The sequence below is a fragment of the Martes martes genome (genome assembly GCF_963455335.1).
Source record: "Martes martes genome assembly, chromosome: 4".
Lineage (NCBI taxonomy): Eukaryota > Metazoa > Chordata > Mammalia > Carnivora > Mustelidae > Martes > Martes martes.
The window spans coordinates 90,485,300-90,513,091 of NC_137891.1; the positions used below are offsets into that span (position 1 = coordinate 90,485,300).

Consider the following 27,792-nt stretch of genomic DNA (forward strand, 5'->3'; position numbering starts at 1 on the left):
TTGGGGACAGTGGTTTTTCCCTCTGACCTCACTCTTCTGAGGTATCAAGAGGAATTGTTGATTTTTCAGTTTGTTCAGCTTTTTATTTTGCTGGGATGGACTGGTGACTTCCATGCTCCTACACCCTGGATTGGGAATCAGAAGTCCCCCAAATCATTTATTTTCACAGTGAGAATCCAAGAAGATTAGTATTATTATTATTTGATAGATAAAGACAAAGATGTTTTGAGTCTTGTCAAACAGCTTGAGGACAGTAGAGCCGTAGTCTGAGTCCAAGCATCCTGACCTTGGGACGACTCTAAAGCTGATTGTCTTTATCAGAACACAATATTTATCTCTTAGGTACCCAATATTCTGTTCAATTGTTGAAATGTTCTAGTGGAGAAGCTTCCTTTGCCTTCTTTACCCATCCATTCTAATGTAGGACATTTCTAGGGGTCAAAATGTACCTTCTGAGATTTAATACGTATCTCTTCAGGTGATGGTAGAAATTCCTCTGTCCACACTTCTGAGGCAATGAGAACAGCCCTTTGGTACTATCTTTATGATATTTTTGCATGTTTCCCTTGGAATGTTGCATCTAGTTCTCTGAGTCTGCAGGAAAAGCAACTTAAAAAAATAGCACACACCTGTGTGTACAGTTATTACCAAGAGATATGTGCAGGGAGAACTTGTACTAGATTCTCTAGTACAAGTAAGCTAACATCCTTATCTGTAGACCGGATTGCCTTAATGCTATTGTGATTTGTCTCACTCTTACTCTAAACCAATCTGGAATGACACAGTTAAGTCCCCAGCTGGTGGTTTCAGGGTTGAAGAGATGACCTGGCCATCAGCACCAAGCCCCGTCTAAATCAGGGTCCTGAGCCTCTTTTCAAAGACCACGATTCCGTGAGGTATCTACTACTGTTTTAAGTGTTCTAACTACAGTTGATTTACTTTCCATCTTTCACCTGGTTGGTCTGTCTTGTCCTGTTTGATAGACAGTATGATTTTTGTTGAGGAAGATTTTATATGAATAGCTCTTCTGTTGAGAGTATAAATTCCATAGTTATTTCATAGAGGTATAGAGGATGTATATGACTCCAAAGCCCATGTTTCAACTGTATTATTTCCCTGTTATCTACAGATTGGAGTATTATTTTGCTGGGAGAATATTTCATATATATAGTCCTTCTGTGCAGGGTGTAAATTCCATTAGTTGGTTCATAGAGATACATAGGATAGGCAAAAAAATTAATCCACTATTTTAGTCATTGTTGATCCACGTTTTCATTTTTTCTTTCAGAGCACAGTTTTAAGCAAGAGCATCTAACAAGTAGTGAGGCAAAGAAGAGCATGTCACATTTGAGGAAGAGGAGGGGTTTGGAGGACCTGAAACACAAGGGGTAGAATGATCGAAGATGCAGGGGATGAGCCTCTGGACAGGATGGGGCCAAGGCAGGAGGACATCACACACCATGCTTTGGGCTTGTCTTTCCTCTGTGGGCAACCTCAGCAGTCTGGTCATTAGCCCTTTTTCTTTACAACCTGGAGAACTGGACCAGGTCCTGATTGATTTCGGCAACCGACCGGCAACCTAAAAGAATAGTTAACGAGTTTATTTCTTTAAAACACCAGTAACCCACTCATTCATGGGTAAGGGGATGATCCAGTGGGAACAAGCCTGACTTGAGGTGCTCACCCTGAAAAAACATTATGGATACCAGATGAATATGTGATTCTGACTGCCTTGAGAATTACTTTATGAGTCTGTGCCTGAATCCTCTATCAACAGAGCCATGCCAAAATGGCATAGTAAAAATATAGAAACATTATTTTAGCATTTGAAAAATCAATTCATATGTGCCATAGATATACTTGGCCTTTATCTGAGTGCTGATAAAGCTAAGGGATCTAGGAAGTATGTGTCAGGGAAAAATATGAGTCGGGAATAAGAGATGGGATGAGTATTTCATACAGTGGTTGCTTTCTACGGGAAAGTGCTGCAAAAGGTAACATTTTTTTAGTGGAGGATCTTAATTAAAATGCAAAATTAGAACTGTAGCTGAGATTAGATGCAGGGATTGAAGAGAGCGACGTCGAATAAGAAGCACGAAGAGGAAGGAGAAAGGGGGTAGTCCATTGGTACAGACTGGAAAGTTGTGACCTTGAGTAGATGGGAAATCCCCAGTGATGATAAGTCAGAAAGACTTGAGTGCCACAATGTGTAATGATTAATTCAAAGTTTATTCCACATGTACGATGTGTGCACCTGCACATCCCAAAACACAACTTTAGCAAAATGTATTACTCGCCAAAATATAACTAATGAGAGGGTTCTTTCCCCCTCTAAAAACCACAACTGGGTCCATCACAAGGGACAGAAATGGCAGGCATGGGATGTGTAAGTAACCCACAGACTGAACTCATTCAGCAGAAGCAAGAATTTGGTGCCAGAGGCGGCTTTCCTCAGAATGGACAGTGGTCTTAAAAACTTTGGTTTTCTCCAGGGCAGAGAATAGGTCTTCACAGGAGGCAGACCTATTCAAGGAGCACAGAGAAGATCAAAATATGATCTTGGGTTCTATATTGTAGTAAAAGTAATATTTAAACAATATAAAAATGTCTCACTAGTTGCATCCAAGTTATGTTATGTCTCCATTTTGAGACCGTTGGACACATAAACCTTGGTAATGTTTCTTTACTTACTCGCCTTTCATCAGATTGGCTTCTGGGTCTCCTGCAGTCCCAAGGGCACTGCCCTGCCCTTGGCAGAGGCTCAGTGGAAGTTTGAGAGAGAATGCGTATTTATAATTTTTTCATTGCTGTAAATTAGGAGGATACTTACACTAACATGTTTTGGCTACTTTCAAGTGAAGTGGGTAATTCCAAACAATAAACCTCAAGAAGGTTCATATACTTTTTAATTCAGCCTCTTCCCCTTATGAAGGCTAAGACTTTAGTGAGGTCCCTGCAGCCTCTGTTGGCATGACTTGTAAGTGGACATTTTTCAAGACAGTTGATGATTTTAGCCTTCCTATAAGTATAATTCTAGCAATTGGTCTCACAGAAAAACCATGATTTTTAAGCTGATTTTGCTTTCAGCAATAGTACAAATAGAGGTTCCTCCTAGGCCTGTGATGTTACAGGGTCATAAGGGGAAAATGTCACACATCTTCAGGGGAATTCAGAGAGAGAAACGATATTAATAGATTCCTCCTGGGTGCTGATTTGTGTCAGGCATCTTACGTGCATTGTGTGTGGAAGGGATAAGGGGTGACAGAATCTTGGGGCTTTCATGCTCTGATTTTGCATTTTAGTGAGTTCCACCAAAAGCCCAGGCCCCCCTCCCCACCGTCAGAAATCCCTTCTTCCCAAGGACTAGCCTAGGGGAGAGACTCTTATGCAGAGGATGCCAACAGATGCCCTGCTGCCTGAGTTTCCTATTCTTTCACATTGCTGTCCCATGTTTGATTGTGATTACTCATTTTTCCCTATGTGCATTTAAAACAACACATTCTCATTGTACAACAGTTAGAAGAAGAGGAGTATAAACTGTCAACCCTAAATGGGCTCACAATTCTGTTTTTTTCTCTGCCCCTTTTAAAAAAGGACACTCTCCACTCTATTTCAGTAGGAGATTTCCAACCACGATTTCTACCCCAGCAATTGTTAAGTGTCAACTTTTGGTAAAATAAAAAAGCTTTGTTATTGTGAATTCCCCCAACAGGCTTCTGTTAAAAGAGGATCAGACATCATTTCTCAAAGATGGGAGAAAATATTTGGGGCAGCAGGAGAAGTCATCTCAACCTCCTGGAATCTGCAGAAGCACATGGGTCTACCCATCCTTCACCCCTCTCCCTCCCAGGGCAAAACACACCAATATGTTATCTGTTCATGCTCATTCCCTCCTCTCCATTATGGGAAAGCCTTGGGGATACCAGGTCATTTACTAACTTATCTTCATAGGCTCTGAAGAGTATGGCTCTTGTCCAAAGTTGATGGTCCTTGTCCTCCATGCCTTGATCTACCCACCGCCCCCCTTTTTTCTTTAATTAATCTGCTCAGTGGGAAGGAGGCTGATGCTGGCACTAAAGCTGATCTAAGGTTTCTAACTTGTATTACTCAAGCCCAAAAGTTTGAATCTGCAGCCCCAGTGGACACTACGAAGATAATTAAGACATTGAATATAAGACTCTTGTCTAAATATCAGACCGAAGCCAGACTTGAGAAGAACCTGAACATCTTGTCTTGGGCTCAGCACATAACCAATGCTCTGTAACATTTATGGAAATAAGTTAATGGCATAAAGATAATCTTGATTCCACATCGGAGCTCTGGATTCATTATTTCCTTACTTCTGGAGAAGGTGTCTGTTATTACCAAATTTTAGAATTGGGGAGGGAACGGAGGTCTCAATGGGGTTCATCTTGTCTGTCCTTTCATGTTGCGATCAGTTAGATCTACAGCAGACAAAGACAAGCAGAGATAGAGCCATTGGCCACTGGCATTTGGGTAGAGCAGCTCTTTTCTGTGAGGCTGCTCCAGGCATGTTAGGACAGTTAGTGTCCCTAGCCTCTAAGCCTAAGTACCAGAAGTATCCATCCTTCAGTCTTTGCGCCAACTGGAGAAAAATAAACTTGGAACTCTAAACCAAATCTTCCTAAAGAAGGCAATCATCGACGATCTTCGTTGAGAACTACTATTTTCTAGGTCATCAGGATCCCAGGCTTTGCTAAAAACGTATACATTTTTAGGAGCACTGCTTTATAATAACTTCCTTTTTGACTGAAGTCCACCAGCATGTAACTTCCAGATGTTCACATTTTTCTGGCTGTGGTTACACAGGACGGCACTTCTCCTGTTCTCTGCTTCTCTCCTCCTGTTGTGTCTGTCTCCCCACTTCCTCCATGCCCCCTCCTTGCCATAATTTCTCAACTCCTCACAGCCCATGAATATGAAAAGATGACCCACAGAACCACACCCAAAAAGCCTGCTTGTGTGATCTGAGCAGGCCGGAGCATAAGGGGACCCTCTTCCCCATAATCTGAAATTTCATTTGGTTTCATGGCAAAGGAATCACATTCGGAGTTTTTGTTCAGTCTCCGTCTGGGGCCTCTCTTCCCTCCTCTCTCTTCCGGGCAGCCACTGGGCTAGGGAAGGGTAGCTAGGAAGAGGGGCCGCCACTCCTCTTCTGTAGCCCTCATGTCTTCAGCTCCAAGGCAGGAAAAGAATTGTGAAAACTTACCTGTGAGGCTCATGGAAGTGTGGAATTCATTTTTAATAAGGTTCAAAACTTCCTCGACTCCATGTTCACCCTGCTTCCAAGACGGGGGTTGGGGAGAGACAAAAAGAAGCATGAAAAACATTCTGCGCAGGTGCTGAGTATCGGTTCTAGGTGTGCTCTCAGCGGCAGCAAGGGTGTCTGTGAAATTGGAACTATGCTGGGAAGACAGGGACGCAGAGAGGAACAGATGGGTTGAGGGGGCCTGAGGATGTGCGGCGTGCTACCAAGGAAGCAGGAGATGTGGGCAAGGGGGGCGTTGTCCCTCAGGGATCTGTGGCACTTGGAACATCAGCTCAGCTTGGATGGCAAACCCCAGTAAAGCGTGGGGGCAAATGAGAAGCCCAGTATCTTCCCGCTGGTTTACCTCTCACCTTATAGGCAAGACCCCACAGGATTGGTCTCCCTAGAAACACACACTTAGCCCCAAGGGCCAGAGCCTTGAGCACGTCGTTGCCAGTTCGGATCCCACCGTCCAGGTACACTTCCATTTTCCCTTTCACAGCGGCCACCACTTCTGTCAAGGCATCAATCTGAGAAAGAGACATACATGGCTTGAGGGACTTCCGTTTTCACTTTCAGGGGTCGTGGGGCAGAGGTTTCCCCTCAGTGTGGGTTAGGAATAGGAAGTCTGGGTGTTGGTGATATCTATGAGTTTTTTTCCCCTCCCATGCTTGAGTCATGATTCCCCTGTCCTACCAGAGCAGTGCAGCTACAGCTACAGCTTCCCGAGCCCCAAGGACTTTCTTTTTTATTTTTAAAACTATTTAATTAATTTATTTATTTGAGAGAAAGTGCGCACATGAGCAGGAAGAGGGGCAGAGGGAGAGGGAGAAGCAGGCTCCCCACTGAGCAGGGAGCCCAATATGATGTGGGGACTCTATTCCAGGACACTGGGATCATGGCCTGAGTAGAAGACAGATGCTTAAACAGCCCCCCCCCCAGGTGCCCTGGGAGCCCAGGGACTTTCTGCAGGCTCTCCCTAATGCCATTTTCTTCCCTGACAGAGTGCAGCTTCTCTCTGACTCACTTGTTTGACTATCTACAGCTCAGAAGAAACTCTTGGTTCCTCTTCATCCTAAAAGGGATATTTTCCACTTATGGCATTCACTTTAATGTTCTTTTCAAAGTACATTTTGACCTTTTATTTTCTCCTGCCTTCTCTGTTTCCAGGGTGGCACGGCTAGGAATATTCTTCATTGCTAAGGCACTGAGTCTTTTTGGCAAAGCAAATGTGTCTGGACCACAACCTGTTTTGTGTAACTGGGTTGCACATTGCTCCTTACACACCACATTTGAACAACTTGTTCCTGACTCCTGTATGGGTTATCTGAGACGTGGGTTGGGAATGCAAGCATCAGTGCTGTTGAGGCAGGTTTGAAGACTCTGAAAGGCGAAACAAAAGCAGCTTACCACTTGGCCTGGTTTCTCCCCAGACTTTGTCTCTCACCTTGCCTCCCCAGTTCCAGGCTCTGCAGCTACGAGGCCTTGCCAACCCACAGTGCCCCAGACTGAGCCTAAGCCTGAGCACCTCCAAGTCTAAGAGAAGGGGTGACAGCAGAGTCTGGGAGCAGGGTCCTTGAGGACAGAGTTCTGGAACTGCGTCAGGGCTCCTGTTCTATGCCTCTTGGACAGACAAATGGAGAGTAGGTGAAACTGGGCCCTGAGGGACTTCTGCTGCAGAAGGAATCAATGGGAATTCTATCTCAATGAGATCCTTTGAGTGACTGAGCAGAATATGAAACCAGGGAGGAAAGAACTTGGTACTCTAATTTACAAGTGGAGGAGAACTGAATACATTTTAGACTTACATGTGAGAACTGGTAAGAATGCACGTCCAGATAAGGGTATTTTTATAGCCCCACCATGGTATTATTTGGAATATTTCGATGATGTTGAGAAAAAGAAATAAACATATCTGTGTAAATTCTTGCAGTAAGCCAGATTGGATGATGGGGCTGATGGAATTTGAGAAACAGACCGGGGAGTGAATTTTAACCTAGGGTCCGGTATTACTTTAGAGTCACTTCTATAGGTCACGATAGGACATTCATTAGAGCCTTCTGGAAACAACAGCTAGCTGACCCGTTTCCCAGGTCCCAGGAAGAAATACAGGAAGTATATGGAAACTCCTAGAGATGGGAACTTCAAAGAGTTATACCCCTCACAGGGAGGGGTCTGCGGTGAGAGGAGTGAGGCATTGGCCTCTGGCACAAAATTTAAGGAATGCCAAAACACTCAGATAACTAACATTTTAATACTGTCAAACTTTGACCTGTGAGCTGTGGGTGCTTGTTTTTATAAATAAGGTTTTATTGGATCTGGGGCCACGTTGACAGTGAGGCAGGTTCTTTGAGTGTAGGGACAGATCCTATCTTTCTTTAAAATGTTGATATTTTGTTCACCATGGAATTTTTTGCACTGATTTAAATTTTTTAAAAGTGCATTTAATTATTATTTACCTTATTAAGTTTTTCTGGCTCCTTCTCAAATTCTGAGCCAGAGGTACCTCACGAGCTTCACGCCAATCTTGGCACTGTCCCCAGATGACCTCGGGTGGGTTTGTTGTTAAGTCAGATGGCTTGGGAGAATGACATGTTGATCAGCATGATGGGGAAGGAGAAATTCTCTCTCTGAGTCCTGCCTTTGCCAACAGTCATTCTCTATTGAGGAAATGCAGTGGGGAGCAATTACTCAGCTTCTTTCTCCATGTATTACTCAGTCCTCCCCGTAAGGGAACAAGGCTAGCTAAACTGATTCATGAGAGAGAGAGAGAGAGCCGATTGCATAATGTTTCATTAGAGTTATTTCGAGAGTCAGCATTCTACTCTTTTTGCTACTTTCTGGTGGTGGGCTCTTTTTTGCTTTCTTTTCCTACCCATAGGACTGCTCAGGACCTGCTATACTTTTTTGCATCCTGTTCTGCCAATTTCTGGGTGTGTGGAGGTGGCCTCTGGGCATCCTCGAAGGAGTCAGATGAGAGAACTAGCATGTGCTCTGCATATCGACTTTCTCCTGTGGTCACAGGTCAAAATTTGGCATGGGAAGTAGGATGCCCGACTGTTCCCTTCAATCAGCTCTTATGGAGAGCTACAGTAAACTGCCCCTTATCCTCCAACTGGGCTTGTTACTCTGTGCCTGTTCTCTCTCCAGGAGAGCCTGGTTGGGGGGGAAGGGGTGAGTCATCGGCACCTTAAACCTCCAAGCTTCACAAGTCTTGAAATGTACAAACCAGCCAATATAGCTTCTCCACTTCCTGGAGTTCATTTTAAAGAAGTAATTCAGACTGTGCTAAAGATTTAAGGATGGTCATTGCTGCATTGCTTAAAATAGTGAAGGCCTGGAAGTCATCGAATGTTCCAACAATAGGCAGCTGGTTATATAAATTGTCCATTCATGCTCTACACTTTTAAAAATGAGAGAAATGGGGTGCCTGGTGGCTTAGTCTGTGAAGCTTGTGCCTTTGGCTCTGGTCCTGATCCGGAGTCCTGGGATCAAGTCCTGCATTGGGCTCTCTGCTCAGTGGGGAATCTGCTTCTCCCTCTGCCTCTCCCCACTGCCTGTGTTCTCTCTCTCTCATTCGCACATGTGCGAATGTGCGTGCACATACAAAAAGAAAATAAATAAAATCTTTTAAAAAATGACAGAAGTGGGGTGCCTGGGTGGCTCAGTGGGTTAAAGATTCTGCCTTCGTCTCGGGTTGTGGTCCCGGGGTCCTGGGATCGAGCCCCGCATCGGGCTATCTCCTCGGAGGGGAGCCTGCTTCCTCCTCTCTCTCTCTCTGCCTGCCTCTCTGCCTACTTGTGATCCCTGTCTGTCAAATAAATAAATAAAAAATCTTTAAAAAAATGAGAGAAGTGTATATATTGAAATGAAATTATGTTCTTAATATATTGACAAAGTGTAAAGAGAAGAGTTACAAAATAGTATGTAGCTTTTCAAACTTAACATGTCATCTTTGCATTAAGAAGTTGATCAAAAAACAATTCCCAAAATATTGTCATTAATGATAATCATGAAATTAGGGGTGATTTTTATCTTCTTTTTGCATATGTACATTTTATAATTTATCTGCAGCAAACATGTTTTACTTACATAATAGAAAGGCCAAAAGAACTTGAGAGAGAAGAAACCCACCTCCCTTTCTTTCTTTTTTTTAAAAAATATTTTATTCATTTATTTGACAGAGATCACAAGTAGGCAGAGAGGCAGGCAGAGAGAGAGGGGGAAGCAGGTTCCTCACTGAGCAGAGAGCCTGAAGTGGGGCTCAATCCCAGGACCCTGAGATCATGACCTGAGCCGAAGGCAGAGGCTTTAACCCACTGAGCCACACAGGTGCCCCTCTTTCTTTTTTTAAAGACTTATTGATTTTTATTTTTAGAGAGAATGAGAGAGAGGTAGAGAGAGAGAGAGAGAGAGAGAATGATAGGGAGGGGCACAGGGAAAGGGAGAGAGAATCCCAAGCAGACTCCATGGGGAGAGCAGAGCCTGCCGTGGGGCTCAATCCCACGACCCTGAGACCACGACTCGACCTGAAAACAAGAATCGGAAGCCCAACCCACTGCATCACCCAGATGTCCCCACCCCACACTTCCTTTTTCTTAGAATGAATCAAGTAGTGATAGAACAATCTCTTGGAAAATATAAGCTATGTATCTCCAGGAAAATAAATCTCCCATCCAAGTACTAACCAGGCCCGACCCTGCTTTGCTTCCGAGATCAGATGAGATCAGAGGCGTTCAGGGTGGTATGGCTGTAGACTCCAGGAAAATAAATCAACAATTAGTTCCCACTTAAAGATTCTTTCCTTGCCTGCCTCCTCTTCATTTTTAATGGACACAGATTCAAAAGATAGGGGGATGGGACGCCTGGATGGCTCAGTGGGTTAAGCCTCTGCCTTCAGCTCAGGTCATGATCTCAGGGTCCTAGGATCGAGCCCTGCATCAGGCTCTCTGCTCAGCAGGGAGCCTGCTTCCCTCTCTATCTCTCTGCCTGCCTCTCTGCCTACTTGTGATCTCTGTCTGTCAAATAACTAAATAAAATCTTTAAAAAAAAAGATAGGGGGAAAATCACAGACTGTCATAGATTTTTAGAGAAGGATTCATATGGCATTTTTTTGTTTGTTTTACTTTGAAAGATGGTTATTTATTTGTTTAAGTGAGGTACTGCTCCTTCCCAAGGTGTGTCATATGAGAAAACATGTTGTCACACCCCATGCACACAGGCAATCTTTAAGCTGAATGCTTTCTCCAGAAGGCAGGAGACCTCAGTGTCTTTGGAATGTCTCTTCCAACTGTGTGAACTTGGACAAGTTATGTAACATCTCTAAGCTCTAGGATCCCCATCTGTAGAAGAGTGAGGATGATATGTGTCTTGCAGGTCGGTTGTGAGATTTAGAGATGATATATGTGAAGTTTGTAAAAATGAGCTGATACACACTAGGCTGTTAATAATTAAAAGTTCTTGCGATTACCAGCATGTGTGATCAGGGAGAGGGGAGTGTGGGCCAAAGCGCACAGAGTACCATGCTGTAAGCACGTGCACATGCATGTGCGTGCACACACACACACACACACACACCCTCTGAAGTTACCCTACTCACAGAAGCAGGAACGTCATCAAGCTGCCTCCCGCCATGGTTGGAAACAATGACGCCGCGGACATTGTGTTTCAGAGCTAACTCTGCATCCTCTTTCGTCAAAATCCCTTTAAGGATGATGGGTAATCGAGTTAGACTCTGAAGCCAGGTGATATCATTCCAGCAGAAGGATGAGTCAATGGGGGACATCTGGAAATAAGGCGTTGTATGTCTCTGTGGGGAAGAAAGAAGAACCTTAGACCTGAGCTCCTTTAGGATTGTTTGATCCATTCCTAAATGAGACCCATTCAGACAGCCACCTTTTATAAGCCTTAAAAGAAAAGTAACAGGGGAGCCTGGGTGGCTCAGTGGGTTAAAGCCTCTGCCTTCAGCTCAGGTCATGATCCCAGGGTCCTGGGATCGAGCCCCGCATTAGGCTCTCTGCTTGGCAGGGAGCCTTCTTCCCTCTCTCTCTCTCTCTGCCTGCCTCTCTGCCTACTTGTGATCTGTCAAATAAATAAATCTTTAAAAAAAAAAAAAGAGGAGTTACAAAACCAATGACACTTCTAGCTCCTTTTCCTAACAGAATTTGTGCAAAAAGAATGAACTATCTCAACTGCTCATTCATTAATCATTAATTGTGTCCCTGCTCTGCCAGGATCTGGGGACACAAAGACAAATAAGACACAGTCCCTCTTTTATTTACTTTTTATTAAGTTCAGTTAGCCAACATAGACTACATGATAAGTTTTTGATGTAGTGTTCAATGGTTCCTTAGTTGTGTATAACACTCAGTGACTCAGCCCCTATTCTCAAAGACCTCAGAGTTCAATAAGTGAAGGGGATAAACAAAAGCATTTATAGGCTGATATAACATGTTATGCTTGAGATATGTCTAAGGTTAGAAGAACTAAGAAATACTTGATGATCCTGAATCAGATACTACGTTATATCTAACCTTGGCTCACCGTGTGAATCAAATACCCGCAAATCCCAATGTGCTTCTGGAATCTGAGATAAGGATTCCAGAAAACTTCAAGGTTAATTTGTGGTTAATGAGTAGAACTGTGGAGTCACTTGGCCGAGTATCACAGCCACCCACTGGCTGAAAAGGCTGATATCATTATCTCTAGCCTAACCAGGGAAACCCAGTGTTACCATGACTTTCTCTCTCTGGGGCACTCCATCCCATCTGACTGTAAGATTTGAAGGGGGAAGTGGCCTTTGCAGTCACCTATTTCAGAGATTCCAAACAAGGGTGGTGCAGTTCCAGGGAGGAGTTCTAGGTGTAGAGAGATACTGACCCTCAGTTCTCAAGGCAGCAGGGAGAGGGGCCTGGACTGGCTACGCTCTGTGGGCCAGTCACCTGATCTGTGAGCATCCTCTTCAGGAGATCAGTTTACTTAAATGTCCCATCCAGAATTATCATTTTCTAAGTGTCCTGCAGCATAGACAACGTTGGAAGAACTTGATGAATCTCCTCTCCTATGCCATGGAACATTCCTTCCCACAGCTTTCCTGTTTCTTAGCACCCAGCTCTGGCAGAGCACTTCTGGTGACAGGTTGGGTAGCTCCAGCAGTGAGGACATTCTGTGTTATCTCCTGTTCCCCTGATAGCTCTGGGGAGCAGGGACCAGTTCTGCTTTTTGAACCATGGCTCCTACGTGTCTGGCAGGAGCAGGCACTCAGTGACCTTTTGTGGCAGGAGGGAAGGGAGGAAGGAGGAGAGGATGTCTGTCCTGTCATGCCTGCCCATCGGATCTGGTATCTCTCCTACCTCCTTTGGCGAGCGAAGGTCTTTCAGCAGTAAGTTCCTCTGTAAGTCCAGTTGGTTTCGAATGTCACATCTCCTATTGCCCATTTTGGGTGTATCCACGGTGATGACCAGAGCTTTGAAACCCAGGGCTTCAGCTCTCTGGACCAGCTGTTTGTTGAGCTGCCGGTCTGACGTTGGGTAGAGTTGGAACCACTTGAGGCCCCTGGGGGCAGTAGCCACAATATCTTCAAGAGCACAGCTGGCATAGGTGCTGATGATATAGCAGATCCCAGCTGCTTGGGCAGCTGCAAAGCAAACGGCACAACTCAGGTTGGAGGGAGGGCGGGGCCCTGGGCTGGGCTGAGATGCCCTCGGAGTCTGTGCCACCTTTGACCTGTTTGTACTGGGAGGGAAGACAGAGCTTGACCTCATTCTGCTTTCCTCTGGGGGCAGGGGGCATAGGGGAGCATTTGGTCAGCCTGGAAGGCCCCCTGCTATATAGCCTGTCTTCCAGACTCTGTCAAGATTCCCGGCTGAAGGGGTCCTTTAGTCCCCAGGATGCTCTTGGACAGGCTGCCTCTTTCAGAGGGGAGAATGGGCTGCTCGTGAACTTGTGAACGGTGCAGAAGGGAACTCAAGAGGACAAAGGGTGAGGAACTGTAATGCCAGTGGAGAGGACTGAACTCTCTACTGGAGAAAGCATGATATCTGAGTTAGAAGAGTGCTCATTCTACTTAGCTGTGTGCCTGGAGTCTCATTTTCTTCTTCTGTAAAATGGAGGAAAATGACAATACCTCTCTTATAAGGTTGCTGAGAGATTAAACAAGGTACTAGATTTGGAAGCATTTTTATGTATTTTATTTTATTATTATTATTATTTTTATTATTATTATTTTTTTAAAGTAGGGGCTGGCAGGGAGCTCACGATCCTGAGATCAAGACCAGAGTGAAGATCGAGTTGACGCTCAACTGACTAAGCCACCCAGGCGCCCCTGGAAGGGTTTTTAAAATTCCTAAGTGATGTGCTGTACACAGGCTTAGTGACAATGAGGTTGCCAAGGATGATGGCAACAGTGATGCTGACACTCACTGCCTACTGTGATCGTTGTTTTCAGCAAGATTCTCCACTAGGTCAATGTCACTACCGTTCTGCAAGCCATGAGCCGAGAACCTGGCCTAATCAGGATTTAATATTTTCAACTTCCAACATCAATAGGAGATACCCCATTCTTCGGACCCACTACAAAAACACGACATGTCCCACCATGAAGCAGTCATATTTCTACAGGATATTCATATTTTAGCCTAGCCAGACTTGGCTCCTAACCAGCCACTTGGAACTCCAGAATCCTTGGATTCATTGCTTCCTGTATCACAGAGTCAAAGGAAAAGATCCCAGGGAAGTCCTGGGGAAACTGCAAATAAAATATTTCCTATATGTGACCTAGAGTGAAGATTATAAAGGGAGGGGGCGCCTGGCTGGCTCAGTCGTTAAGCGGCTGCCTTCAGCTCAGGTCATGGTCCTGGGGTCCTGGGATCGAGCCCCACATTGGGCTTCCCATCTGCTCGGTGGGAAGACTGCTTCCTCCTCTCCCACTCCCCCTGCTCGTGTTCCCTCTCTCACTGTGTCTTTCTGTCAAATAAATAAAATCTTAAAAAAAATTATAAAGGGAGTCACAGGACTATGTTCAGACCCTCCCCTCTTCCCTCTCTTCTCATTATTTTTTGGAGCAGAGGGATAAGGGAAGAGAATAATGGGCTACTTGGAAGGAGACATACGCAATAAGAAACCTTTTGTCATGTAAGATGACAGTTAGGGTCCCTGGGTGGCTTAGTTGGTTAGGCATCTGTCCTCAGCTCAGGTCATGATCCTAGGGTCCTGGGATCGAACCCTGCATTGGGCTCCCTGCGCAATGGGAAGCCTGCTTCTCCCTCTCCCATTCTCCCTGTTTGTATTCTCTCTCTCTCTGTCAAATAAATAAATAAAATCTTAAAAAACAAAAAAATAACAGTCACTTGGGGCACCTGGGTGGCTCAGATGGTTAAGCATCTGCCTTCGGCTCAGGTCATGATCTCCAGGGTCCTGGGACTGAACCCAACAATCAGGCTCCCAGCTCAGCAGGGAGTCTGTTTCTCCCTCTGCCTCTGCCTCGCTGCCTTGCTTGTGTTCTCCCTGTCTCTCTCCCAATCAAATGAGTAAATAAAATCTTAAAAAAAAAAAATTGACAGTCAGTCAAGGAGGCGGGAAATGTGACATATGGGCAGGAGCACCTGCCAGGGGCTTTGTTAGGACTTCATGTCACGACCCTCTCCTCATCCTAAATTCAGAGACTTACCATTCAGCCCCAGCCCTGGCCCATGAGGGGTCAGATCAAAGAGAGCCCTATCCTTGAAGCCACCCTGAGACCCCCTTTCCCCACAGACAGTGAGTGGCCTGTATCCCTTCTTTGCAGGATGGCCTGCTTGATTTCCACATCTAGTCCTCTGAAGCCGCCCTGTCTAACCACTAGTTATGATGGAAATGGATGTTTTCTCAATCTCAGATGAAATGTTATGCAAATATCCCTCCTCAAGCCTGACCGGATTGCTGTCCCTAAGCTCCTTCTGGGAGAAATCCCGCCATTGTTCTGAAGGATACCAGCACCCTTCAGGACCCTGGGAGGGGAGACTTGAGGAGCTGGATCATACCTCTGGCTGTGCTCATTTCTCCATCTGGCCAGACGAGGCAGTGGAAACCCGTGGGCGCGATGCAAATGGGGGCCGTGATCTCCTCCCCTTGGATTGTGGTCCGGGTGTCCACCTCTCGCACATCTCTCAGGTACCGGGGTCGAAGGCGGATTCTGCGCTCAGAAACAAATATCTTCTATTAGTGGGATTATTCTCCAGTATGCAGCTGCCTGGGACCAGGGCCTCCAGATTTAGGTGTAGGTCTACACCAGACCAGGTCCCGAGAAACCGTGGTGGGTCAATTGGCTGATTAGGCTGCATAGACCGACTTTCCTTCAGAAAGCCTTTCCCAATACCCTGGCCCTCATTAACCCCTCTTTCTTTAAACCCCAGTGCATGTGTGGTCCATGGGGCCTCCAGCCTTGCTCTAGCACAGGTCTGTGTCTTTGAGTCTTGCCTTTCTGAGCAGACTCTCAGTGCTTGGAGGCTTTGACTGATTGCCGTAACGAGGATCAGAAAAGAGAAGAATAGGGGCGCCTGGATGGCTCAGTGGGTTAAAGCCTCTGCCTTCAGCTCGGGTCATGATCTCGGGGTCCTGGGATTGAGCCCCGCATCAGGCTCTCTGCTTGGCGGGGAGCCTGCATCCCCCTCTCTCTCTGCCTACTTGTGATCTCTGTCTGTCAAATAAATAAATAAAGTCTTTAAAAAAAAAAAAGAAAAGAAAAGAAAAGAGAAGAATAAGCAGGAAGGTGTTCTAGGCTCATCCCTCACAGATTAGAAACAAGTCTCTACTGATGGAGGACAAATCCCAGAGAATGATCATGGGGGGGCTTGTTTTGTTTAGTTTTGTTATTTTGTTTTTTGCTAGAGGCTAATTCATTTGACAGTTGGACTTATCTACTGCTTTAGAAAAGGGTAGGGAAATTCACAAATAGTAAATATATAAAACACACTTTTAAGTCCAATAGAGACTTAGTCTCAGGATCCAAAAATGCTTGTTTTTCTCAAAATATTATTATTCCTACACACAAACGTGGAAAGGTTTTGCTAGATATATTGTTTGTACAAACTTGCGGAAGATGCAGACTTCATCTGTGAAATGGGAGAAATAATCCAAATTTCCTAATTATCTCATGAAGGCAAAATGAGCCAAAGCAAGTAAGGGGCCTAGTATAATTCTGAACAAGTATGAAAATGCCGAACTTGGTGTTCACCTTGTATTCCATTTTTCTGTTTTCTCCTCACCTCTCCTATTACAAGGGGCAGCAAACTTTTTCTGTGAAGGGCCAGAGAGTAAATATTTTAGACTCTTTGGACCGTGTAGTCTGTCACATTGACTCAGATCTGCTGTTGTGATGCAAAAGCAGCCACAGACAGTGTGTAAATGACTGACCGTGGCTGGTTCTAATAAAACTTTATTTATAAACACTGAAGTTCGCATTTCATATAATCTTCACCTATAACAATATATCATTCCTTTTTTGATTTTTTTCAATCATTTAAAAACAGAAAACAAAAATTCTTAGCTTGTGGACCATCCACACACAGGCAGTGGGCCTGCCATGGCCTGTGGGCTCTTTACCACCCTGTGCTGTACCCACTGCTCTTCCAGCCCAACTCTTCTTTGAAATCAACCTCCTTTCACCCTTAAGAGTCTTTGGGTGTCCATATTTCTTGTGTCCCCTCTCCCAACAGTCATTATCCCCTTCAAGCTGGAAGTTTAGGAACTCAGGAGATTTAGGCCTACTCTGCTGACTTCTCCTCCCCTCCCAGGTGACCCTGGACTCTTGTCCTGTCTTGTTAGGTGGCAGAGCTGCTGGAATGCAGAGGGAGGTTGACTTGTGCTAGTTCCGCAGAGGCACAAAGATAAACTCTTTCTCCATTCATCCTTTCCCTGGCCACATGCCTCCACCCACCCCCAAAACCCGCCAAACCCAAAACAATAACAACAAAACCCATGAATTTATCTTGAGTACTCTGTGTTCTTTGGAGGCAGAAAGCTGGGCTGCTACCTTCCAAGGACCCCTCACCCAGTACACCTTAGCTTAACAATAGAAAGGATACAGAAGACCAGACTTTTTAAATGCTGCGATGTTATCATCCCGGGTGAAGCATTCATCAGATCCTCCTTCAATAAAGTCCCAAGTTGACTTAGATAGATGCTCCTGGGCATAAGCCTGAAAATCTGTCAAACACACCAAGGGCATTTCTGGACCTTCAAAGGAAAAACCAAAACCAAACAAGACACTGAGGTTATGTCAGATGTAGAGGAGAGGGTAAATGTGGAGGCTATGTCCTGAAGCTGTTTGGATTCAACATTATCCGCCCTGCATTCCTTATCCCTGGAGGTAGAGCCAAAGATGCTGATCCCCATGCTTCCATTCTCCTGCCCCCATACCCAAATGCTGATTAACTCGCCTTCTAAATAGCCCTCATGTTTAACCCCTCATTTCTACAATTCACAGCCTTAGATCGAGTTGAGGCCCTGCCACCTCTTGTAAGATTATTACAAAAATGTCTTCTCTCTGTCTCTGAGCCTCCATATTCACTCTCTAGCTTGTCTCCCTCCAGCTTCCTGGATCTTTCTGAAATGCAAGTCTGATCAAATGCCCCTTTCTTGGCATTCACAGCTTTCCTGGACCAGCTCCTAATGGTCTTACCAGCTTCATTTCTGGGTGGCTTTTCCTTGTCATTTGAGGCACTACAAGTGTTTCCTGAACATTCCCAAGGGCTGTTTCCTACCTCTTCACCCTTTGCAGGAGGAGATCATCAGGCTGGGAAAATTGGGGCTGAGCTGATACGATTACCTGGGAGTTCCTGGGAATCTCTAGAAGAATGGTTTGCTTGGGGGCTCTGGTTGGTATCAGAGAGAAGCTTACGGTCTTTGACTCCTTGGCAAGGACATTGAACATATTCACTTTGAGACCAAGAAAACAGCATATGTGTGACCTCCATTCATTCTCACCCCCAAACCGAAGTAGATCTGGAGCTTGGTACTTTTGGTACGCCCTCCGCCCCACCTAAAGACGAAAGAGAGCATGGTTTGGGGAGAGATCTGTCTAGTGGGGGCAAGGGGAGTGGAAACTCTAGCTACAGAGATGCCGAAGGCACTTGTTGCAGCCGAGGACAGCATGTGGAGCTCCTGCAGGAGAGGATTCCAGCAGGAAAGGGTGAGAATCTATAGTCTAGAGTGTTGGGCATCTCCCTGGCAGCAGGCAGTGGGGTGAAAATTAGCCAGAGGCTGTGAGTAGAAATGGAATGACTTTTAAGTCATTGACTGAGGGACAGGGATAAGCTCCAGGATCTAGGGCTTCAAACATGAATGGGCCGGCTCCTCTAACGGACATGGGGGCCAAGGAGGCCAGATGAAATATGGAGTGTTGGGGATCTTGGTGGGGATAAGGATGGGCCAGAACTGGTGGAGGGAATCCAGGGCCATGCTGGAATCTAGTCAAGTCCAACAGAGAAGTAGCCCAAACACCTTCCCAAGGAACTGAGCAGAAAGAAGTTATGGCAGAGCCCTTGGGATGTGCAGTGAAGAATCTGGAGCACAGCCAGATGCACACACAGAGCATTTTATAGGCAATGCACTTTGTCAGTGAGCAGGCAGGGAGTTATTGAGGTGCTGAGTTGAGTTTGACCATGTCTAATTTATCTCATTCCTGCCAGACCCTTCAAGTCTCAGTGACTTTGGTCGAATGTGTTTCTCATTGTAGTTACTCATCAGTATCGCGATCACTGATTTAAACCTCTGTGTGCCTAAGAGTTAACATACCAGGCTCGAGAATGCTACTCCTTGAGAGGCCTGCTTGCAAAGTTGAACCTCAGTTGGAGTCTGGGAACTTGGACTTCAAGAGGGTTCCCACTACTCCCTGATAAGAATGGCATGGCCCACTGGTCTAAATTGTACAAACAACGTGGTTTATGCTGAACACCTGCTTTCCCTCTGAGGGTCTAGAATTTGGGCATGGGTGTGGCAGAGAATGTCAATATGACCAGCCCCCAATAAAAGGCTTTGGGCAACCAGTCTCTAAAATGAGCCTCCATGGTGGTCAGTGCTTCACACGTGTTGTCACAACACACGGTTGGAGGGATGAAGTGCATCCTGTGTAATTCCACTGGGACAGGACGCTTGGAAGCTTATACCTGTTTCCCTCTAGATTTTGCCCCATGAGCCTTTTCCCTGTGCCAATTTTGCTTCTCATTCTTTCTCTGTAATTAGTCATAGCCTCAACGACATGCTATGTCCTATGAGTCTCCCTAGGGAATCCCTGAATTGGGACCCTCAACACGCTTTATTTTGTTTTTGTGTGTTTGTGTGTGTGTGTGTTTTTTTAAGATTTTATTTATTTATTTGACAGAGAGCACAAGTAGGCAGAGAGAGAGGGAGAAGCAGGTTCCCCTCTTAGCAGGGAGCCTGATGAGGGACACAATCCCAGGACCCTGGGATCATGACCTGAACGGAAGGCAGATGCTTAACCAACTGAACCCCCCAAGAGCCCCCCAACATGCTTTCTATCCCCAGGCATTAGGATGGTATGTGACAATGAGTTGCTATTCACGAATATTCATTATTTGAATGTAACATTCCCCTATCTGTCATTTCTGCCTTGTTGGATGAGAATTCTCCACCAGGTTTCTACTTCCAATGTCTCAACAAATCTCCATCTCCTATATATTACACACTCACAGAAATGCTATTCCACAGATTTCTAGCATAAAACCTCAACAAAACTCAAGTCTAGTCCAAAAGAAATGGATCAGATTGACTCAGAATTACTTGCCTGGAATAGTGAGAATGAAACCATCTGGAAACTGCTTGGAAATAAATAGCCCAGAATCTTTGTATACACCAAACATTTTACTACCATGTTTGTGTTGACCTTTTCTTTTTCTGTCTACTGCTTCCTTTCTACTTCCCTGCAAAGTAGACAGAGAAGTCATTAGTGTCTTCACTTTGCATTTGGAGAGACTGTGGCCTAGGATATGAAATAACTTGTGAAAGATCAGGCAGTCAAGTGTGACAGTGGAAGGCTCAGAGTCTTCTGGTAGCCTCTAAAGACAGACATTTTCTTTTTTTGATTTCATGGTGTAGAGCAGAATAGTTGGTTGACATTAATCACTTGTTTCATTGAATTTAAAAGAATTTCACAGGGTGAAAATATAATTATGCATTTTTGTCTTTTTATATCTTAATAAAGTACTGAGCCCAGTAGATTTTTATCAGAGGTCCAATATGAGGCCTCTAGTTGAACAGAAGGGCAACTTCATTGTTCAAAGCCTTCCCCACATGTGGAAGGGAGACTTAACACTCTATGTTTTTATGTGTCTCAGTTTGATCCATACCAGACTTAAAACCACCAGGAATTCAAGGGAGGATCCAAGTTATCAAATGGTTTTCTTGTATTCCCATTTTTATTGATCTCCGCTGCGGTATTTTTTCTTGTTTTCTCCTCTATCTCAACCACCCAAGAGGAAGAGAAAGTGGAGAAAAGGATAGAAAGGGTAAAAGTCTTTTGCAAGAACTTTAGCTTATTGTCGGCCATTTATTTTCTTCAGGCATTTTGTCTTTTGGTTAAAAACGGTGAGGTATGACTAGCATACGGGAGATGAGACAGTTCAAACATAAGAGCAGAGGACACTCAGTGGTACACATTGCTCATGACCGGAAGGTGAAGTAGTTTTCTCCGACCGAGAGAGAAAGAACAACATAGACTATGACCAGTGGGCATTTCAAGGCAGATCTTTTCTTCGAGATTGCCATTTGTTCTAATGCAGTTAGGCTAGATAAAGAAATTATCTCTCTTTGAAGATTTTAAATGACTCGTAATTCATGTTGGTGTCACTTCAGGAATCTGGTTTATCAGAGCTTCCACTTATGTGAGAAACCCCTAGGTGTTCTATAAAAAATGTCAGGGTGGAAATCACAGGGCAGGTCGCTGAGATACAAGGGGGAGCAAAGGTTGCTTCTGAGAACCCAGCTCCAGGTGCAAGTGCTTGATAATGAAAGCTGGTGTCCTTGAAGACCCTCTGGCCTGGTCGCCTGGGAACTTATGCCAAATTTCTCAATGGAGTGGGAGAGATAACATCAAGGCTATACTTTGGGGACCTTGTCTGAGGGATTACACTGTTCAAGGTTGGCAGAAAGTGCTTTAATCACTGTATGTGGGGTGACAGCCTCAAGGAGAGTGGCTGCAAAGCCTACGGCCATCACCATAGCAACAGTAGCATTGGGAAGGGAGACATGACAGCAGGAGGAGGCCCTGGTAGTAGAATGTGTGGTGGCAGAGGGAGGGGGAGCCCAGGGCTGGGGCCACAGTCAGTGTCAGGACCAGAGAAGACATGAATTGGCAATGGCTATAACTGAGGCTCATGAGCTCCTAGAGAGTCCTCCAAATGGGGAGGAAAGGTCAGGGTACAGGAGTTGGATTTCTGGAAACATCTGGTCAGATATCAGAGTGTCCGTAACATTGGGGTGGCCTAAGGAACCAAGGATTACGTCTGTGTGGGAGCAAGGGAACAGGGGGCCCAGGGTGGGTCTGACAGACACCAGCCTTGTCAAATGCTACGAAAATGGGCTTAGGTTTCTCTCAGCCCAGGGTCAGTTCTGGTCTTTCTCCTGAACCCTCACACGGCATGAATGGAAGACTCAGGAGCCCTCCTGGGCCACGACGGCCATTTAAAAAAATTTTTTTATTCTGTTTCATGTAATAATCATCTCTCATCTTTAGCCCACCACCCCTCCATGACTCCCATTAGCTGGTTTTCCTTTTCAGGAATTAAACTTCGCTTGACCTGTCTTCATATTCTACCATGAGACGTAGAATGTTCTGGTTTTTCAGAACCTCTTCTGCAGGGATGATGGGAAATGACTGGTGTCTTTGTTTTACCCCAGAAGCTTTGTTTATCACAAGTTGAAGGCATTTTTGAGGTTCTGAGGGGAAGCATATTTTTAACAGGGATATGCTTGGCCTGGAGCCATTGTGACTTAATTAGGTCATGAACTACCCACTGTCCCACCTCCTCAAGACTCCAGATCCTGCCCAGTGAGGATTAGAAGACAATAAGAGATGCAAGGGACATCAAAGAGAGGGAGAGATGTGTGCCACCTTACACCGTAGCAGAATTTAAAATGAACCTGGGTCTTCTGTCTCTACATTCAGCGCTCTTGCTGACATAATAGGTGACTCTTGCAACTTCCCCTGGATAGCCTGGCCATGGTCCCTGGATTCACTGCACCTTATTTGAGGACTAGCTTGTTTGATCTTATTTGAGTCCTTATGAGGACTAGTCTCATAAGGCTGCTGGGGGCACCTGGGTGGCTCAGTCAGTGGAGTGGGCAACTCTTAATCTTGGGGTTGTGAGTTTGAGCCCCATGTTGGGTGTAGAGCTTACTTACAAATAAAATCTTAAAAAAAAATCCTAACTCTTCCAGAGTTTTATCTACACTGGATTTCATCATTCCAGTTCCTCCTCTACTCCTTCTGACCCAACTTGGTTAATGGGTATAGCCAGAAAGGCTGAGGTTGGAGGTAGAGCCCAAATGGGACCAGTGAACTGGTCAGTGGACTAGTGATGGCATCAGGCTGGGAGGCAGCCAGCTTCGGGGAGTTTACTGACCATTAGTAGGTTCAAGAGGATAGGAGAGGCAAGTTACTTCCTTTCCCTGGGCCTCAGTCTCTCATTTGAAAACTATAGGTTTTTATATACTTCCTTTTAATCTTTACCAGGTTTGAAGCCATCAGAAATTAAAGATTGGGCTGAGGTCCTTGGTGTGGGGGTGGTCTTCACATTCTGTGCTTCTCTGGCCGGTAAATGCAAAGACCTCATTTAAGTGAGGCTGTGTTACTAGTTCACCATTTACTTTGTGGCAGTAAAGTTCAGAACAGGGAACCAGCATAACCTTTGGGCTTATTTCCCAACATCAAGTAGCTGGGTACTCACAGCCTTCCTTCCTTTTTGCCCCCAACCTTGAGGCCTCTCTTTCTACAAGCTGCTCTGGCCCTATAGTGTCACCTTATGCTTCAGTGGGGAACTGCTTGATGGGTCACAGTACAGCTTCCCTTCTACAGGAGGGTGTGGGCTCTCACCCAATGTGTGTTCCCAGCTCCCAGACCCAGGGACTCCATCTTACTACGTGTGTGTGCTTCTTCCTCCTTCCTCAGTTTATCCAAACCATTGGCTGATTTTCTTCCTCCCCCCTCACCCCCGCACCAGAAGTCTTTCTTCCCTCTGCTTCGCTTTCCAGGATCTTTCCCATTTCTTTTCCCTTTTCCATTTGCAAACCAAAAATAGCTCCACTGTGGTGAATGAGATTAGTGCTATGTAGTCTCTTGGGTTAAGAACACAAATGTTAAAAAAAAAAAAAAAGTTATGATTCTTTACTTAAAGGGCCTCTGAATTCTCTCTTCCTCTAATTAAGCCCGTTTTTCCTCATTGTCCTCATTCATGAAAAATAAAAGAAGCTATGTATTACATAATTTTCTTAGTTTTCAGTTTTGGCCTGTGACTAGGAACGCAACTGCATTGCTCTTTACTATTTTGCATTGCAAATATGCCAATTTTCTGCTACTTTGCCCACCAAGTGGGTATTTCCAGTGACCTGGGAACCCCACCACTACTTTAATGGAATTCTTTCTATGGGAAAATATGTGTTGAGTTCCAAACCAATAACTTCCAAGTAGAGTCTTGGAGCACAGCCATGTTGTAAATTGTGTGCTTTCTCCAGGGGCGTTGGAGACTGTTGAGGGCATAGTGGGAGACCTTGATCCAAGTGCTCATATGGTGTTTTGAAAGGTTGGGGATTTCCCAGTTCTATTGAGCAGTGGAATGATTTGATTACACAAAGATCCTGGGAGACAGCATGATGGTCCCTTGATAATAAAATGGCAATGAAATTGCAATCATTTATCAAGTGTTTTACGATGTGCCATGAACCCTGTAGATCGTTTATGTGCATCCCTACTTCAACCATTATAACAATTCCCAAACACAAATGTCATTATCCCCATTTCACAGGTGAGAATCCTGCAGTTTAGAGAGATTCGTTAATTAGTACTTTGCCCCACATCACACATGGGGTGATATGTTCTGACTTCCACGGCCTGGTTCTTAAGCACCATGAAGAAAAAAGCAAATGTATACAGCCAAGTGTGGTTTCTAGAATGAGAGAGTTGGCATTTCAATGCCATGGGCATATGTAGCTTTGCTCGCCAACTTCCCTCAACAATCTGCAACTCCACGAGAAAGTAAGAAAATTTCCTTATTTGGCTGGTCATAAACAATAACCAGTTAAGTGATGAAGCAATCCTAGCAATCTAAAAGCACTCTTAAATACATTATGCCATTGGATGCCTCCGGGGAAACAGTGATCAGAAAGTAGATGTGCCACAATCCCATCTTGGAGAGGAAAGAGTTAAAACCCAGAGAAGCCAGGGGAATTATGCGTATGTACACACAACGAGAATAGCTAAGGCTGACCAGGAATCCTTCTGACTTGCTGTGGGTATGGTTGAGCTGGAACAGAGCATTAGTGGTGCCTTAGGAGACCTTTGGGTCTCTGTCTTGCAGGTTTGGGAGAACTGCATAAAGTGAGCTTGGCCAATTCCCACACAATCTAGGCTATTGGGAAAGGTGTCCCGGAGGGAGATCACTCCTCCTGCCTTTGCATTTGCTCAAACAGATGGCGTGTGTGGAACAGACCTCACAGACTATGCAAATGCTCAGAACAAGCTTTGAACTCTAGTCTTTTCTCCACTGGCTTTAGGTCTCGTAGGTGCATTTCTGCCAGATAGTGGTAGTCGCTAGGACGAGGTAGCAGGAGAGAGCCACTGGAAATGAGGAAAACCACCAATGGAATGGAGCCCTGTCTCTCTTTGCCTTCCTCCTAGCACCTCTCACTATGGCAATGACTCCAGATTGTCTTTCTGAAGGCCATTGCCTTCAGCTGCTAATGATGTTCTAAGGCATTAACAGCTGAGGGAGTCCATGGAATCAAGAAGACACACTCTCTGGGCGCCTGGGTGGCTCAGTTGGTTAAGCGACAGCCTTTGGCTCAGGTCATGATCCCAGGGTCCTGGGATGGAGCCCCGCATCGGGCTTCCTGCTCTTCGGGAAGCCTGCTCCTCCCTCTCCCACTCCCCCTTATTATATTCGGTCTCTTGTCTCTTTCTCGGTCAAATAAACAAAATCTTAAGAAGAAGAAGGAGAAGGAGGAGACGAAGAAGAGGGGGGAGGAAGAGGAGGGGGAGGAGGTGGAGGAGGAGGAGGGAAGGAGAAGGAGAAGAAAGACTTTCCTAAGGCCCACTTGGCTCAAACCTCAGCTCTGCTACCTGCTCCCCATGGTTGTGTGAAAAAAGATTCATGAAAGAAGAATATTAAGGCCTATCCCACAGGGCCCTTGTGAGGATTAAGTACTCCAGCCCATGCGAAGTTCCTAGAACAGTGCCTTGTGTCAGAGTCCCCAGCAGATGGTGCTTCATGGGCGTTATTCCCTTTGCCGACGACACGGGCATTCTTACCTGAGGCTCTGGAGCCTCAGTTCCATGACTGCGTAATTTGGACCCTGTGTCAGGTTTACTCGTTAGTTTACCCATCACAATTTCCTGGGTACACACAGTTGGCCAGGAAGGCAGAGACCTTGACTGCTCATCATAGGCAGCCCCCAGGTGATAAGAGATAGGCAGGGCTCTGCCACTCGTTCTGGCCCGTGGGCTAGGGGTGAAGTAACAGGTGTTAAGCCCTGGGCCAGGAATTGAAGATGATGCGTGACCCTTCACCATTCTCTTCTTTTGGCTACAACAGTGTGAAGACCGTGTTCCCTGGAAGGCGTAGCTGTGAGATAAAGATAGCTTTGGTCCCTGAATCACCATTTGGACAGGAGTAGCCCTGGGGACCAGCTGATTTTGCTGTGGCCAAGAAATAAATATTTATGAATTAACTTTTGGGATGCCAATCTTTGCTCTCCAGAAGTTTACAGTCAAAGACAGACTTCGGTAGCTCATTCCCTGTCTGTTGCTACGGCATAGAGTTTAACAGGAGTCCTTTCCTGGGGGAAGCTGTCTGGGAATTTAGGAATATTCCCATTGTTTCTCGAGGAACACCCACAGATGATATCCTACTCCATCTAGTTTAGACAAGCTCCAGTTCTCAGCTACCCAGAAAATGAGGACGTGACTACCTTCTAGAGATCTTGTACAAATGAAAGGATTCTATAAGATGCAGAATAGCTTGGTGGTTAAGAGTAAAGTTTGGGGAATTTTGCTTCCTGTTTGGAGGTAGGAGAAAGCAGAAATCCATTTCTCTTTTGATTCTATTTCAAGACTCTTTCTGTTTTGTTCCAGTGATCTATGTGTCTATATAGCGATACCACACTGACTCTATCACCGCTCTTGGGCAGTTTCCTCCAGACTGATCTACAGATTTGGTCTGACCCAGTCACAATCTCAGAAGACTCTGTACTGGAGGGAATTGTTAACCAGTCCCGTGCAAGCTTATTTTTCAAAGAAACAACCCCAGTCCAGTTGTTTGAGAAAAGTTAACTTCTTTGCCTTTTAGGAGTGACAGCCATGTCACTGGTTTCTTCTACCAGTGGTCAGGAAGCAATGGTCAAGTTACAGTGTACTTCCCTAAGGGCTGGAACTTTTCCCTCTTAAGGACACCCGTAAATATTCCATTGAGTGGTTTCTAAGACTTAACTTCTCTAGGCAAGAGCTTCTCTGTAGTGTCTTTGAAACAAAGCCTGTCTTTGCCAGTCCCTTCAGGGTCCCTTGACCTGTCGCTATACAGCCCCCTTTGGCCACCTCTCTCCCCTTGAAAACTCACAGTCAACACCTCTGATGCCCACACAGTCTCTGGTCTCTCTTCTAGAACTCCTGCCACTTAGTCTGCTCCCCCTCTTCCAAGCACACAGAAAATGCCCAGGAACAAACCTGATGTTAGCGTCTTCCAGTCCTGGGGAGAATGGTGTCCAGAGGCAGCTGTGGAAATCCTGGCTCACTACTGGACGTGGCAGGAAACCTAAGTCACTACCCAAAACTCCATGAGTTCATGGTAATAATTTTCCAGCTTGGAAGTAAATGAGCAACTAGGTCAGCACAAGGTTAATCTTGTAATGAACTTTGTGGGTTTTGCAAAGTCACTTCAAATTTGAGTGAGTTCATTACAAAATGAAACTTCAGAATAGTTGCTTCTTTTCTCCCAAGCCATATAGGTTTCCAATTCATCAAAGATGGTTTCCGGAAGGGAGCAGGTGATTTCAGGTGGAGAATTACAAAAGCCTCGGTGCTGTAAAGGAAAGGCTTGTCTGAGGAGGTTCACTGAAGCTCAATAATTAAACAATATGTCCAGGTCCTTCCCTCTGGGCCTGTCCCAGCTCTTGTCACGTCTCCTTTGTAGTATAACAACACTGAACATTTATTAAGTGCTTACAGTGTGCCTCGCATATTGCCTGCATTATTTTACTCCGTCCTTGCCTGCAGCCATATGGGTGGATATTAGTTTCCCCATTTTTTCAGAAAAGAAAAT

General features: G+C 45.2%; 1 protein-coding gene across 4 annotated transcripts; it reads right to left on the minus strand.

Annotated features, from left to right (window-relative positions):
* Positions 1 to 1,224: 1,224 nt before the first annotated feature.
* Positions 1,225 to 27,556, minus strand: HAO2 (hydroxyacid oxidase 2). Of its 4 annotated transcripts, XM_080802444.1 has the most exons (9): positions 27,198 to 27,263; positions 18,233 to 18,287; positions 17,344 to 17,482; positions 15,289 to 15,440; positions 12,622 to 12,905; positions 10,869 to 11,078; positions 5,641 to 5,799; positions 5,231 to 5,300; positions 1,225 to 1,579 (listed from the first exon to the last, which is right to left on the minus strand). In XM_080802444.1, the coding sequence occupies exons 3-9, from the start codon at positions 17,472 to 17,474 to the stop codon at positions 1,524 to 1,526; spliced, it is 1,062 nt and encodes a 353-aa protein (XP_080658570.1). In that variant the 5' UTR covers positions 17,475 to 17,482; positions 18,233 to 18,287; positions 27,198 to 27,263; the 3' UTR covers positions 1,225 to 1,523. The 4 variants fall into 4 exon arrangements, with proteins under 4 accessions (XP_080658570.1, XP_080658569.1, XP_080658567.1 ...); XM_080802443.1 differs by lacking the exon at positions 18,233 to 18,287 and having other exon boundaries at positions 27,198 to 27,556; XM_080802441.1 differs by lacking the exon at positions 18,233 to 18,287 and having other exon boundaries at positions 5,231 to 5,303; positions 27,198 to 27,556.
* Between the last annotated feature and the right edge of the window lie 236 nt (positions 27,557 to 27,792).

Excerpts from the sequence above, each read along its gene's own strand:
- HAO2 (XM_080802441.1), bottom strand. The coding sequence starts at position 17,474 with ATGCCCTTGGTGTGTTTGACAGATTTTCAGGCTTATGCCCAGGAGCAT. Across the intron at positions 15,441-17,343 it reads AACATCGCAGCATTTAAAAA|AATCCGCCTTCGACCCCGGT; the intron begins GTCTGGTCTTCT and ends TTCTGAGCGCAG. Across the intron at positions 5,800-10,868 it reads TTGATGACGTTCCTGCTTCT|ATTGATGCCTTGACAGAAGT; the intron begins GTGAGTAGGGTA and ends TCTCTTTCTCAG.